Source organism: Camelus dromedarius, chromosome 2 (genome assembly GCF_036321535.1).
Source record: "Camelus dromedarius isolate mCamDro1 chromosome 2, mCamDro1.pat, whole genome shotgun sequence".
NCBI classification, from domain to species: domain Eukaryota; kingdom Metazoa; phylum Chordata; class Mammalia; order Artiodactyla; family Camelidae; genus Camelus; species Camelus dromedarius.
In genome coordinates this window covers 118725013-118740171 of record NC_087437.1, presented here as the reverse complement: position 1 = coordinate 118740171, position 15159 = coordinate 118725013, and the positions used below count along the sequence as shown (strand labels likewise).

The following is a 15159-nucleotide window of genomic DNA, read 5'->3' as shown; positions in this document are numbered from 1 at the left end:
GTGGAGAAGGGAGCAGTTAAAGAACCACTAGCTCTCTACCCCCCGCAGCCCCTTCGCAGTCCTGTGGGCAGACCGCGGGCCGGGTAGCACCTGGAGAGCGGGGCAGCCAGTCCGCACACCGTGGAGAAGATGCGGACCCCAGCCTCCTGCCTCCACGCTTCACTGAGATCCCCCCCCCGCCCCCGTTTTCCCTCTAAAAACCGTCCTGGCTGAGCAGAATCTTCGGAGATGGCTTCTGGGCCTGAGTTATTGCCAGCCTTTCTGATGAAAGCACCTTTCCTCTCTACTGACACCTGCCTCTTGATTATTGGCTTTTGAGTGGTGAGCAGAGGAGCCTGAGTTTGGTAACACAGTGAATAATGTGTTAGTTTGATAAAGAGGAAACAGGACGGCTGGTCAGATTTTGAAATCTCAAGGCAAAGTTCTCCCATCAGTGATGGGTGGAGCTCAGAAATGCAGTCTTGGAAACCAGCCCCTCCCCCGTGGCTCTCTTCCCATGGGCTGTTTTTGCTTTTGTGTTTCCGGCTTTCCACAGGCTTCAGTAAAGCCCCAGAAGGGTCACAGGGCTGAGGGGCTTGAATCCCACGCCCTGCGACCAGCTCCTGGCCCCCAGGCCTGGCCTCCTGGCCCCGTGCTGGCCCCGGGTTCTGCGGAGACGTCCCATGGCTGAGCAGGCACATGCCCGCATCTGGGGGAGTCCTGCAAGTCATTTAAAACTTCTCCTCTGACCTGGCATCTCGTGCGGAATCTGTGTGATCTCCCACTCAGACCTGTGGAGATGTTTCCTCTCCCTCCATGCTAAATAGGAAATTAATTTCTCCTAAAAGCACAATAAAAGTCTGGTTCACTGAGATTCCATACAGTGTCCAGGAAAGAGAAAGAAATATGTCATTACTCTTAGATCCAAGTCTAAACCTTCCCTCTGCCTTGGCTCAGCCCCTGGTTCTGTGTGAATGTCAGGGGAGATACACAGAAGTCTGATTTCCTTGCAAAATCTGCCAGAATGGGTCATGGGTCACAGCTGACCGCGTGGCCTGGAGTATTTCTTCCTGCTAGCGGCATGACTTCCGCATCCTGAGGTATTTTCCCCAAATAGTGCCAAGGATGGCCGGCAATGACCAAAAGCTGGAAGAGGCAGAGACAGATTCTACGCAGGGTCTCAGGAGGAACCAACCCTGCCTTCATCTCAGACTTCCAGCCCCCAGACCTGGGAGAGAGAACATTTCGGATGACTGAGCCCTCTGGCCTGGGGTGCTTTGCCGGAAAGCCCTGGACCCTGACACATCATGGTTCATACCTAATCTGTGTCCCTGAGTGCCTTTCTGTGCTGGGAAGCCTTGGCATCAGTATCTGTCTCCGAGTAAAACTCTGAAGGCACAGTTGTATACCAATGCCCGTGACAGCAGGGATTGGCAAACGCTGGAAACCAGCCGCCCTGTCCCCTCGGGGAGCCGGAGTCCAGCACGCCTCAGGGGGGCCACCAGTGCCACAAGCGAGAGGGCTCCTGAAGCCCCGAGACCGAGCCTTGCAGTCTCCAGTGCTGACACAGATTCCGGGGTGATTTTCCCACATCACCAAGCGGTGAGCTCAGCTCTGATACCGTCTAGCAGGAGGTGGCGTCAGAGGCCACAGGGCCCCCTGATGGGGCTCAGCCCTGCTTGCCTGCTCCCCTCCCAACCTGCCCACTTCACATGCTAAATCTCCAGCACGTCCAGGTTGTCACCTGTGCTTCTGAGCCACTGGCTACAGATCCATCAGAGGTTCCAGCGACCCCCTCCTTGTGTTCAATAAATTGCTAGAGCGGCTCATAGAGAAACACTTTACTCACTAGACTGTGGGCTTATCATAAAAGGATGTAAGTCAGGAAGAGCCCGATGGAAGCCGCAGAGGGCAGGTGTGGGAGGGGCGCGGAGCTTCCACGCCCTCTGCAAAAGCCACCTCCCTGAATCTCCAGTCTCACCAGAAGCTCCCCAAGCCCGGTCTTTTGGGGTTTTAAGGAGGCTTCATTACACAGACGTGGTGGGTTAAATCACTGGCCAGCAGTGACTGAACTCAGTCTCCTGCTCCCCTCCCCTCTCTGGAGGTCGGGGGTGGGACTGAAAGTGCCGGCCCCCGTCACGTGATTGCTTCTCCAGGCAACCAGCCCTGTCGCAGAAGCACAGCACACAGCCTGGCGTCCCCTCATTAAGGTCACAGGAGATGTGCTCTCCTCACTTACAGTTTCCAAGGCTCTTAGGAGCTCTGTGTCCGAAACTGACAGACTGGATAACGCATTTCTTTTCCCTACATTTGTCTACATTGTGAAGTAATCAGCACAGTAAGTTAACTCGTGTCCTCATACTTACATTTTTGTCTTGTGATGAGGACTTTTAAGGTCTGTGCTCTCAGCAGCTCAATAACTAATTATTAAGTGCAGGAATGTAACAGCGCAGTGACCATAGTTAATATATTTCTTACTGTAAATCACAGTGTCACAGAGCACAGAGCTCCTTTCCCTGCCCCCCCCCCCAAGATGTGCACCTTCCATGGAAGCCCCCGAAGCCACTTTGCAGTGGAAAGGTCTTTGTCTAGATGTGGAAGGCGCCCCCTGGTGCTCCCAGTCCGTCCACTTCCTTTCTAGAAAGTGCCCTCAGCCTGCAGTGCCTTCTGGGGCCAGCGCCAGCACAAGCATCTTCAGACACTTCTCTGTGTGTCTCCAGCCTCCCGGCATGAGCCGAGTTCACCAGGAATGGCTCTTAACAGAAAGGCAGGTCTGCTGCATAAGGTATCATTAAGCAGCCCTCCCTGCAGGGCCCCAGCTCTTACCTGTGCGCCTTCAGAAGGGAGCCGGCACCTCGTCTCTCCCTTCCTCTGCTTCCCTTTTATATAAACCACTCTCCCCACGATGCCCCCCCTTTTCAGCAGGGAGGGAAAGGAAACTGAAAGTGAGTAGGACTCTGTGGCTGACCCCGGCCACCAGTCCCTCCCCGACCACCCAGCCTCTTGTTTACAGAGAAGCTGGCCTCCCAGGCTCCCAGTCACAGAAGGGCAGCTCCTGCAGTGGATGAGGACAAGCTTGCGGGCACCGGGTATGGCAACCACTCTGACCATCTGTCTCAAGGATTAACTGGTATCACTGCCCCATTTCCCTTTAAAACTTCCATGGCTGAACAGAATCTCTGAAGATGGTTTGGGGGGGGGGATTATGGGTCCACCAGATTGTAGGCATTCTGGTTAAAAACAACTTTCTTTTTTGTTACCAAGGCTGTTGTCCCAGGATCCTACCCCTGACCCTCCCTCAACTAAAAACCAACTCCTCTTATCTAATTCTCCAGAGGCAGCTGCAGAGAAGAAGCAATAGCTGGTTAGGATGAACAAAGTCCAAGATGCGGGCGGATGTCCCTTCCAGGGGAACTTGAGCCTAGTTATGTGCTCATTATAAAGTTATTAGGTGCTGAGATGTTGCGGAAAAATGTGTTACAGCTCAGTTGTGACAGCCTGGATCGGGGTGAGAGACCAAGCAGCACTCGGAGAGTTGGAGAACTCAGGTTTATTACGCCAGCAGGCCCAGAAGAGTTAACACTCCAAGCTCTGGACCCCATCTGTAGGTCTACACAGTCCTTTATAGGCTGCCAGTTTTACACTTTGCAACATCATATGCAAATAAAGTATAACAGAAGTTGACTAACCAGGAACAAGCTTTGTAGAAATAGAGCAATCAGGAGTGAGAGAAATAACCAATCAGGAGTGAGCTCCTTGCAAATGAAGTACTACAAATGGACCAATCAGAAGTTAGGGAAGTGGACCAATCAGAAGTGAGAGTAATAACCAATCACGAGTGAGGGAAATAACCAATCAGAAGGGAGTTCAGGGAACAATAGAATTTTAGGGGTAAGTAAGCCGTTTCAGAGGCAAAAAGTGAGGTAGAGCCTCTAGGCCAGGGAACCGGATGGTGCCGGCAGGAGAGTAGTGGCCCTGCTTGGGGGCCCTGCCAGTTTTTTATGGGGCTTCCCGCCTTAGAGTGACACACCCACCAGCACCATGACAGTTGACAACTGCCATGGCAACAACTGGAAAAACCCAAAGACTGAAAAGCCCGTCCAAGGACTGATCGGCTCCTCACACCTGGAAGGAGGACGTGGTAGTGGAAGCTGTTCACAGAAGTCCACGCGGGCCGAGCCGGGCTGGGGCTGCCCCTGCTGCCCGTCTGGGCTGACAGGTCCCGCCTGAACGCCTTTTCCTCGCAGGAGCACTTTTCTTTTCTTCTCCCTGCTTGAACACTTTCCTTCTTTTTCCTCTTTTGAGAAGTAAAAGCAGTTTTGCTCTGTCGCTCTGCCTTAGCTGTGAATTCTTCCCAGCTGGCAGGCAGGGACCCACACTGTGGTGGGCCTCCTAACTTGGGTAACAAAGCTGACAGCCTGCCCCAGAAACGCAGCTGAAGGATCAACATGCTTCCTGGGAACTCACACAGTTGTCCTCAGACTCCAGCTGCATCCAGGTCTTCTGATGGGCTTGTGAACACACTGGGGGGCTAGGCCCACCCCGAGAATCCGAGGCCAGAGACTCTGCATTGCTAACACCTTCTCAGGGGAGGTTGGGGTGGGTCCACACGTGGAGATCCGGTCACTTAGGGCAGCGCTGTGCAGCGGGACTTTCTGAGATGATAGAGGTGTTCTGTGCTGCTCTGTTGTCACCCTCTCCCCATATTCAGGCCTGAGTACCCTAAGAAGGGAAGTCCAGAGCATCCTGCAGGAACCCACTCGGGCACTGCACACCCTTCGGCTCAGGATGGTCCCATGTTCTCGGAGAGCTCTTGCTGGGAACTCAGCCCTGAGCCTGCAGGACTTTCAGGTCCTCAGTAACCTGATCTGCAAAGCCACAGGTGTGCTCCCTCGGGGTCCCGGGTCCCCCTGCACTGTGACTGAGGTGCGCTCCCCGGGGGGTCCCGGGTCCCTCTGCACTGTGAGGCAGGGGTGCACTGGGCATTCCCATCACCAGAGCACAGCTGTGGGGCACCCCAAAGAGCCCTCAGGGTGGCGGGGAGAGTACAGGAGGGAGGAAGCCGGTGTCCATCTCGGGTTCACTCCCACCATCCTCTCCAAAACAGAAATTAATATTATAATTAAGAAAATAAAATCCTGAGCACATCTTTGCTCATTCATTTCACTTGTGGGCAAGTTTTCTTTCTAAGAAAGACCTTAGATGCTTAAAAAAATGTTTTTCAAACCCCAGGTTCAGGGTCTGTCCTGTAGGATCTCATGCCTGCATCACCCAGGGCCCCTGAGCAGAGAACGGAGGGAGGAACTGGGCACCCAACTTCCCAGTGTGACAGTTTTCTGTCTGACCACTTGTGGCTTGTAGACAGGAGGGAAGGAGACAGGACACATCCATTAAAAGAATGACACGTTGATTAGCACCGGGATGGCGGGAGATGTGCCTGCAGTGACCGTGAGCTTCACTGTACGCGCGTTGTTATACACCAGCAGCTCAATGGCTCGCCCACAGGCACCATGACGGGTCCCAGGCTGCCATAAAAGGTCAAAAAGTGGGTGGTGGCCCAGTTCCTGGGACTCCCCACCCCGTCCCCAAAGCCGTTAGAATAACCCTCCCACTTGTTAGCACATGAAGTTACCAAGCCCATAAAAACTGACAGCCCCGCACCTCATGGCCGCCCTCACTTTTCTAGATGACCCCGTGCTCTGGGGCCTCCACCCCTTGTCCCCACCTGCAGAGACGGCCCACTCTGTCCATGGAGTGTGCCTCTCTCTGAATAAACCTGTGGCTCACTCTTGAATTCTTTCCTGTGCGAAGCCAAGGACCCTCACTTGTTGGGGTCCCTCCCAGGGACTCGACTGAGACCTGGGGACATGACTGTCCTCTCGTGGCCCATTTTTCCTGTATCAGCATCTGCATCAGGACAGGTGCATCTAATGCTCCAGGAAAGGGACAAGTGAAGGCCCTGGAGAAGCCTTGCAGAGTGACACTTGCTTCCCTGGAGGCAGCAAAGGCCGCTGGAGGATCCTCCGTTCCCTGTGAGAATGGCATCTGTTCTGGCACGCGCCGCAGGAGGGGTGGGTCCTCGCGCTGCCGGTGCTGACGGGCCCGGAGGGAACACCCTGCCCGGGCAGCGTCACAGTGCTGGGCCGGGTCTCGAGCTGCGGTTTGCTCAGCTCCACGGGGAGCCTGGCAGGCGGCTGATGAAGACCGCCCGCCGCAGTCGCCCGTCCCGCCGGCCTCAGGACCCTCTGCAGAAGGGCTGGCCCGCGCGTTCGTGCAGCACCCGGCCGTCCGGACCCGAAAGGCACCCACCCTCGGACCTCTCGTCCTGCGCCTGCCCCCCAGTCCTCTAGAGGAGACTATGTGAGCGCCTCCCCGGCTGTTGGATTCACGAGTTGGAGGGAACATGGAGTCTGTGGACAAGAGCTCTAAGTGGGTGTGTCGCTGCAGAGGCCGCTTCAGGATGGAAACCCCGGACCCTTCACTCTCTGGGCCCCACGTGCTCCAGCGAGGGTGACAAGGGGACCCATCCCGGGGAAGGTGCTCAGAGGACATCAACCCTTGTGCCTAGTACCTGTGGACGGGGGACAGGCCTGGGGTGGGCAGTGCCATTGTCTGGGCTGGAGGGAGACAAAGGGCCACTGAGCGGTGCAGGGTCTCAGCGGGTGACACCCTTTCCTCAGGCAGGAGCAAGCTCTGTTCCCGGTTTTGAGGTGTCGGCAGTCCGGGCGTCTGGGTGACAGGATTGCTGAGAGAGGCCCGGAAGTGCCCGCTTCCCCAGGGCAGAGGCTCCGGGGCAGCCCTCTCTGTGGGAGGGCAGCCCCTTCCAGGCCCCCTGCTGCAGGGTGGGGGTGGGGGGCTGGCGCCCCCTGCCAGGCCCCACCCTAGGGGGCAGGCGTAGGCTCACGTCCGCTCAGCGTGTGGGCAATTAGCCTACCCGAGGCTCAGTCTCGTTGGTCGCTCCTTCTCTTTGTTTGTAATAGGCTATCGTTGAGGGCAGTTTAAGGTTGACAGCAAAAGTGAGAGGAAGGTACAGAGATTGCCCCAGACCCTCTCCCCCAACACATGCACAGCCTTCCTCGCTGTTGACAACCAGAGGGTGCATTTGTCCCAATCTGTGAACCTGCATGGACATGTCATCGTCACCCGGAGCCCACAGTGCACATCAGGGTCACTCTCGGTGCTGCACAAACGTGTAATGACCTGTGTCCTCCGTTGCAGTCCCGTACAGAGCAGTCCACCGCCCTGAGAATCCTGCACCTGCCTGCTCAGCTACCTCCTGCAGCCCCCAGCACCCCTGATGTCCTGTCTCCATCCTGCCTCCTTCTCTGTGACGTCGCCGAAACTCTCCGGCCACCTCTGCCAGGTGGTCCAAAACCCAGAAAGGGGTTGGGGTAACACCCCGACTCCTGCTCCTGCAGACAAGGCCAAAGGGGCTGATCAGTCAGGAGAGGACCCGGTGAGCGAAGCTGGTGGGACACCCCCACCTCCAGGAGGATCGACTGGCTTCAGGGGCTGAGCCCTGAGTTCTAGGTGGGGCCAGATGTCCCTACTGCAGGGCTGAGGGCAGGGAGTGGGGCAGAGGGAACCCCACCTGGTGATGACAAGTCAGGATGCCGTCCCACTGCTGGGGTTGTTCTTTGGCTGCAATCTGTAGAATGGGCGGATGGAGACTGACTCCATGGCTGGATTCAGGAACGCTAGACACACCTGTTAAAATAACACACGGTGAACCTAAACCCCACCCCATAACCTGGCCCTGCCCTCTCTGAAACGGGGGTGCTGCGGAGGCCGCCACTTGGTTTACCGAACAAAATGAAAATTTAGGTGGAAAACATAAACCTCGGGAAAGAAACAAAACATAGCCAAGGCCACAACAGAGGAAGAGGTTTTCAGTAAGTTCTTAGCTTTATGATCGGTGGCTGAGGCTTCACAGGCCGGCAGCTGCAGGCGGCCATGGGAGAACAGAGGATCCAGGGCTCTCGGTGGCCCTCTCAGCGCCCTTGCAGGGACGTGGACAGGACATGGACAAGTCAGATCTTGCACACCAGGGGGACAAACACACTGAGAGCTGCAGGGGCCTCAGGACTGTCACAGGAGGGAGGTTGTCATGGGGGGGCTGTCACAGGGTAGGGGTGCTGTCACAGGATGGGGGCTGTCACGGGGTGGGGGTGGTCACAGGATGGGCCTGTCACAGAGTGGGGGACTTTCACAGGATGTGGGGCTGTTGTAGGATGGGGGGTTGTGACAGGATGGGAGTTGTCACAAGGTGGAAGCTGTCACAGGATGAGGGAACTGTCACAGGATATAGGCCATCACAGAATGGAGGCTGTCACAGGGTGAGGGCTGTCACAGGGTGGAGGGGCTGTCACAGGATGTGGGGCTGTCTCAGAATGACAGTTGTCATAGGATGCGGGGCTGTCACAGGATGGGGGCTGTCACAGGGTGGGGGCTGTCACAGGATGCGGGGCTGTCACAGGATGGGGGCTGTCACAGGGTGGGGCTGTCACAGGATGCGGGGCTGTCACAGGGTGGGGGCTGTCACAGGATGCGGGGCTGTCACAGGGTGGGGGCTGTCACAGGGTGGGGCTGTCACAGGATGCGGGGCTGTCACAGGGTGGGGGCTGTCACAGGATGCGGGGCTGTCACAGGGTGGGGGCTGTCACAGGGTGGGGGCTGTCACAGGATGCGGGGCTGTCACAGGGTGGGGGCTGTCACAGGGTGGGGGCTGTCACAGGATGTGGGGCTGTCACAGGGTGGGGGCTGTCACAGGGTGGGGGCTGTCACAGGGTGGGGCTCTTGCAGGAGTTCACATCCCAAGGCAGGATCCTGGACACACCTGGCCAGGAGTGCCTGAGGCCTCACCTGCTACCGCGGGTGAAGATGCTCTGAAAATGTAATAGTTTCAGCCGGAGTGCAAATATGCCTCCCCCTTACGGAAATGTCTGCGGACACCAAAGAATTTAGCACCTAAACAGATCTGTATTCGTTGGCCAGGGCTGCCATGACGAAGCGCCACAAACCCAGCGGCTTAAACAGCAGACACTTAATCTCACGGTTCTGGAGGCCGCACGTCCAAGCCCAGGAGCAGGCAGGCGCGGCCTCCTCTGAAGCCTCCAGGGGAGGACCTGTTCCAGGCCCCCCTCGCTCCCCGTGGGTTTTGGTGACCTCGGGGGCTCCCTGGCTTGTAGAAGCGTCACCTGGATCTCTGCCTCCAACGCCACGTGGCCTTCTCCCCAAGGGCTTGTTTGTATCTACACGTCCCTTTTCTGTAAGGACACCAGTCGTACTGGATGGGGGGCCACTTCCCTCTAGCGTATTACATGACCCTACTGACACATGGCGTCACGTTTAGAGGAAATGCTGATTAGGGGTCAATTCACGGATCTGAGGGAACAGAGTTTAGCTCGTAATAGGGCCTGAGCCAAGATCCCATCCAGTGGTTTGCAGACGCCTTTGCAGAGAGAGGTCCAGTCTCCCTGAAGGGCCACTGCCCAGATGCCGAGGTTCTCTCTGGGCTGGAGCTCTGCTTGGCTTTCGGTGGCCGCTCCCCTCCTGCTCACACATAGTCATCCCTCCCTGTGGGAGGGCAGACACCCCACCTCCCACCCCGCTGCCAGGAGGGTGACGTCCCCCCGCTGTGGAGGGACGGGGGAGGGCTCGTGTGTGTCCTGGCAGGAGCTTTGGGGGGCACCTGGACTCCTGCTCTCTCTGGCTTCCATGATGGTCAGGACCCACCTTCAGGAGGAGGGCCAAGCCTCTGCTGACCTGCAGCCGGCAGAGAGCACGAAGGGGAAGCTGGCGCTAATGAGCTCCACTGCTTTGACACTGTGAGGGCGCCACGTGCTACCGTGTGTTCATTTTATTCATTCATTTTTATCAGAAGCTCTTTTTTTGGGGGAGGGGGATTAGGTTTATTTTTCTTTCTTTCTTTCTTTATTTCAACGGAGGCGCTGGGGATTGAACCTCGTGCAGGCTAAGCATGTGCTCCGCCACTGAGCTCTACCCATCCCCTGCTACCATGTTCTTAAAAGGAGTCCTGCTGATAAAAGTGCTTGAAAATCACTCTCGGTCCCAATCCCTCTGTTTTATTGATGAGAAACGAGAGGCTCCGAGAAGTACTATTAACTGGGCATCAAAGTCTCCTAGCCTTTGCGGCAGCCAGCCCCAGGAGGGTCGTTAGAATGGGCGTTTGGCAGTGACTGGATTTTCTTAACCCCAAGTCACCAGACGTGCTTCTCTGGATATGCTGCTACATGGATCTTACGATGTGTCTCCTGGTAAGCCTGGGGTAGACTGTGGGCCTCCCAGCAGCAGACCCTGCCCACCCACTCTGTCAGAGCTCCTCCCTCCCCACCCTGCTAAGCAAAGGTCCCCCCCACCCCCAGCCCCTGGAGGGACGCTCCCACATGGAGGCAGAGCCTGGGGCTCTTCACTGCGGCACTGCTGGTGCCCGAGGTAGGGGCACCTAGGTTTGTGGAGTAAATAAGTTCAGTGACCCAGGGGGAGACTTTAACAGCTCAACTAGGGTGGACCCCAGATGTTAGCTACGCCCTCTGACCGCTGCTCGTCCTCCAAGGAGATGACCATCCAAAAGGAGGGTGTGCCTGGTGATCAGGGATAAAGGTTTTCTCTCTGCAGAGCTGTCTGGACCACAGGGGTCAAACTTAGATCTGATCATAAAATAGCCCTCCACCCCGACAAGCAGTGGTTGCTCCCCCAACCCTCTCCTCTCAAAGTTCAATCACTGCACTTCCTTGAACAGTTATTCATTTCAGTTGTCCTGCGATCTTCACTCTATAAATAAAACGTCTATACGGCAAGATTTTATACAGCCAGCAAATATTCTGGTTGGCTGATGGCAAGCCCCAAATACTCATCAAATAGTGACCGCTGGATCAGATTCTTGGTCCATTCCATGCTGCATTTGTCTATAAACACACGTTTATTAAGGCCGGGCAACGTTAGCTTGGTCCTTTCGGTATACAGCCTTCTATCTGTATCTCTGCAGGCCAGCCCGAGTACCTGTTCCTTGAGCTATCTGAGTGGTTGATCTGCGTAAAGGAAAGAAAAGGATTTAATTTACTCACTAATCTAATCCACAAATTAACATGCCAGCTGTGAGCAAATTCATAAAAAGAGAATGTCTTCCTAGAATGGGATTTGCTCCAACCTCCTCTGGGTCTTCATCTCCTCTCAGTGTGTCTCTTACTTCAACCAACTTGATTCAACACACGGAAAACTTTCTCAAATGAATGATGTAAATGTCCTTTAATCTATGCTCCCAGTAGAGGAGCCAGGAGCCACGTCTGGCTACTGAATACCCTGAAATGTGGCTCGTGGGGCTGATGAACTGAGTTTTAAATTCTATTTAATTAGAATAAATTCAAATGTAAATGAAAATCTGGCTAGTATCTGCCTGTTCTAAAGTTTAGTTTTCAGTTCTCTGGGAGGAGGATTACAGGTTTTTTTCAGGGTGATCGTAGCGCTCCTTGCTCAGAAGATGTGCCTTCATATTGAGTTCGACTTCAGCTCTGTCCAGCGTCAATTCTCTCATAGATAATGGAGCACCTTCACCTAATGCTTAAAAAGAATAATATGCATTCTGAACTTGGGAATTCTAGTTTTATCTCCCTTTTTTTCTAGAAAAGCTTTGCTGAGCTCTAATTTACATACTATAAAATTCACCCATTTAAAGTGTACAGTTCAACCGTTTTCAGTCTATTCGCAGAGATATGCAACTATCACCACAATCAATTTTAGGTCATTCTCAACCCCCGAACGGCAAAACATGCACCCATTCGAAGCCACTCATCAGCCCCCTCAGCCCTAGAAGCCACTGATGTACTTTCTGTCTCTGGTTTTGACTCTTCAAGAAATTCCCTGTAAAAGGAATCGCAATGCATGGCCTTTGCGTTTGGTGCCCTTCACTCAGCGTGTTTTCAAGGGTCGTCCGTGTCATATACCAGGGCTTCATCTCTTTATGTGCCTGAATAATATTCCAGTGTATGGCTATACCATATCTGATTTATACATTTTTAATCCATTAATCAGACATTTGGGTTGTTTCCACTTTTTGCTATTATGAATGACACTACCGCACATATTTATGTACAAGTTTTTGTGTGAACATATGTTTTCATTCTCTTGGCTCTGTAGCTGGGAGTGGCATTGCTAGAACATACGGTAACTACATGCCTAACTTTTTGAGGAACTGCCAGAATATTTCTCAGAGCAGCAGGGTTGTAATTTTTCCACATCCTCATCAATACTTCTTATTTTGTCTTTTTTATTATAACACTCCTAGCAGGTGTGAGGTGGTATCTCACAGTGGTTTTTATTTGCATTTTCCTGATGGCTAGTCATGAGTATATTTTTACGTGCTTATTAGTCATCTGTATATTTTCTTTGAAGAAATGTCTATTCAGATCCTTTGCCCATTTAAAAACTGGGTTATTTGTCTTTTTTATTATTGAGTTGCAAGAGTTCTTTATATATTCTGGATACAACTCTTTTTTTTTTTGCAAATATTCTCTCCCATATTGTGGGCTATCTTTTCACATCCCTGATGGTGTCCTTTGAAGCACAAATGTTTTAAATTTTGAGGAAGTGAAATTTATGTATTCTTTTCTTTTGTTTGTGCTTTTGGTATCATAGCTAAGAAATCACTGCCTAATCCAAGGTCACAAAGATTTATGCCTGTGTTTTCTTCTAAGAGTTTAATAGTTCTAGCTCTTACATTTAGTTATTTGACCCATTTTGAGTTAATTTTTGTATATGGTGTGAGGTAGGGATCCAAATTCATTCTTTTGCATGTGGATGTCTAGTTGTCCCAGGACCATTTGTTGAAAAGACCATTTATTCCCTGTTAATAGGTCTTGGCACTCTTGTTGAAAATCTTTTGATCAAAACTATGAGGTTTTATTTCTCAGTTCTGTTCCTTTGGTCTATATGCCTGTCTTTATGCTGTCTTGATTACTGCAGCTTTGTAGTAAGTTTTGAAACTGGAAAGTAAGAGTCCTCCAACTTTATTCTTCTTTTTCAAGATTGTTTTGACTATCTGGGTCCTCTGAGTTTCCACGTGAATTTTAGGATCATCTTCTCAAATTCTGTGAAAAGCCCTCTGGGGTTTTGATAAAGATGGCATTAAATCTGTATATCAATCTGGAGAGTATTCGTGCCTTAACAATATTAAATTGTCTGATTCATTAATGTAAAATATCTTTCCCTTTTTTTAGGTCTTCTTAATTTCTTTCAGCAATGTTCTATAGTTTTTAGTGTATAAGTCTTACTTCTACATTAAGTTAATTCCTAAGTATTTTATTCTTTTTGATGTTATTGCAAATGGAATTGTTTTCTGAATTCTGTTTTCAGATTGTTCACTGCAAGTAAATAGATTTTGTACCTAGATCTTGCATCCTGCAAACTTACTGAACTTGTTTACTAGTTCAAACAGGTTTTTTAGTGGATTCCTTATGATTTTCTGGAACACAGAATCATACCATTTCCAATGTGGATGGCTTTCATTTATTGCCCTTTTTTTCCCGTCTCTTTCTTTCTTTTCTTTTTTTATTTTTTCCCTAATTGCCTTGGTCAGAACAATGTTGAAGAAAGTTGCAAAGATGGATATCCTTGTCTTGTTCCTGATCTCAGAGGGAAGCCGTTTGGTTTTCACATTAAATATGATGTTATATATGGGGTTTTTGTAAATATCCTTTATTTTGATTTATTTATTTTTAAATGGAGGTACTGGGGATTGAACCCAGAACCTTGGACCTTGTGCATGCTAAGCATGAGCTCTACCACTGAGCTATATCCACCCCTCTGTAGATACCTTTTAAAAGGTTAAGGAAGTTCCCTTCTGTTCTTAGTTAAGTGTATTATCCTGAAAGGGTGTTGAATTTTGTTAAATATTTTCTCTGTGTCTATTGAAATAGTCATGTCCTTTATTCTAGTAACGTGATGATTACATGAATTGATTTTTGGCTGTTAAACCAACTTTGTATTTCTGGAACAAATCTCACTTGGTTATACATCTCTTCTGAAAACTACTCTTCTGATAATTCACTCATTGTTGAGACTTCGGGGATCACACAGTAGAAGAAAATGTGCTCTATGCCTTCAGGAGGTTACCATCCAAGCAAGGACAGACAGACAACACTAATGCACAGCACCACATGCCCATCAAGGAAGGCACAGAGTGCTGTGGGCACACAAGGGCAGGGGAGGATGGCCAGAAAGTCTCCACAAAAAAACAGCTGTGAGCTGGATCGTGAAGGAGCTTCCAGGAAAGCACACTCAGGATGGAAGGAGTCACAGCAGAGGTCCAAGCAAGGGGAGGCTCTGTGATGTGCGTGTGAGAGCAAAAACCACAGTAAGCGTGCTGAGCATGCATAGGATGGAGATAAGCGTGGAAGGGGGTTGGCTGGGCTGCAGACAGGGTCTGAGCTCTAGTTCTGCATCATGGGGGGAGCAGGTTGTACCCCACTCTTGGGGAAATCTACGGTGTACAAACTTGAAGTCTAAAATAATGAAGACGGCAACGATTCCTCCAGTAGTACTTGACTCAGATCCGCAGTCAGGCCCATATTGAGGTCCTGGCCGCCAGCTCAGGTTTCATCAACATCCAAGCAAACATCCTTTTGGGCCCCAAACCACAGTAGCTCTAATGACTTACAAAAACTGCTCACCACGCTCAGGTCTGGTCTTTGCACCCTTGTAGTAAGCAGGACAATGACTTTCAACCAACACACGTGGGCAAGACAAGCATTCTCCTGCAACTCACTTAGAGCCACGGTTTCAAAACACATTGTGTCTCTAAATGCAGTGCAGTACTGGGACACCTGCATTTTCCTTGATTCCTCCCACTCCAGAAACTCCTTTTCCCATAAAGAAAACAAAAAATCAGTTCAGATGAGGCTTTGTCTTCTGTCTGAGCTAAACATGAATATGGAACCTGTTTGTGGAGATGTTGACATTTTTGAGTTAAGCAAGATTCAAGCTCTCACATTTGAGTGGGAACAATTCCTGTCATAACAGTAATGACAGGCGAGGACACACAGCACTTCCCACTGGCCTGACACCCCTGGCTGCCAGCAGTCCCTGCTCACCACCACTACTGATGAGTTATGTGACCGGGACAGCTGGGGTGGGGGCAGGGCGGGGCACCTGGAGAGGATGAGG

The 15159-nt window shown here is 51.7% G+C and overlaps 2 protein-coding genes and 1 long non-coding RNA gene across 5 annotated transcripts in view; all 3 read right to left on the bottom strand.

Annotated features, from left to right (window-relative positions):
* Positions 1-2905, bottom strand: part of LOC116155339 (interferon-induced GTP-binding protein Mx2) — a 37061-nt gene extending 34156 nt beyond the window's left edge. For 2 of the 3 annotated variants that reach the window (XM_064476083.1, XM_064476082.1), the window contains exon 1: positions 2806-2887. The gene's annotated coding sequence lies outside the window, so the exon portion shown is untranslated. Of the gene's footprint in view, positions 1-2805 lie in introns of all 3 variants that reach the window. The other variant, XM_064476084.1, reaches the window with a different exon arrangement.
* Positions 2906-5369: 2464 nt separating this feature from the next.
* Positions 5370-8463, bottom strand: LOC116155337 (uncharacterized). The gene is made up of 2 exons (XR_004139219.2): positions 7571-8463; positions 5370-7391 (listed from the first exon to the last, which is right to left on the bottom strand). It is a non-coding gene; the product is annotated as an uncharacterized LOC116155337 (long non-coding RNA).
* A 2435-nt stretch (positions 8464-10898) lies between these two features.
* FAM3B (FAM3 metabolism regulating signaling molecule B) overlaps positions 10899-15159 on the bottom strand; it is a 34462-nt gene continuing 30201 nt past the window's right edge. The window contains exon 8 of the mRNA XM_010992397.3: positions 10899-11030. Coding sequence (XP_010990699.1) covers positions 10941-11030 — 90 coding nt within the window. The 3' untranslated portion in view covers positions 10899-10940. The remainder of the gene's footprint in view (positions 11031-15159) is intronic.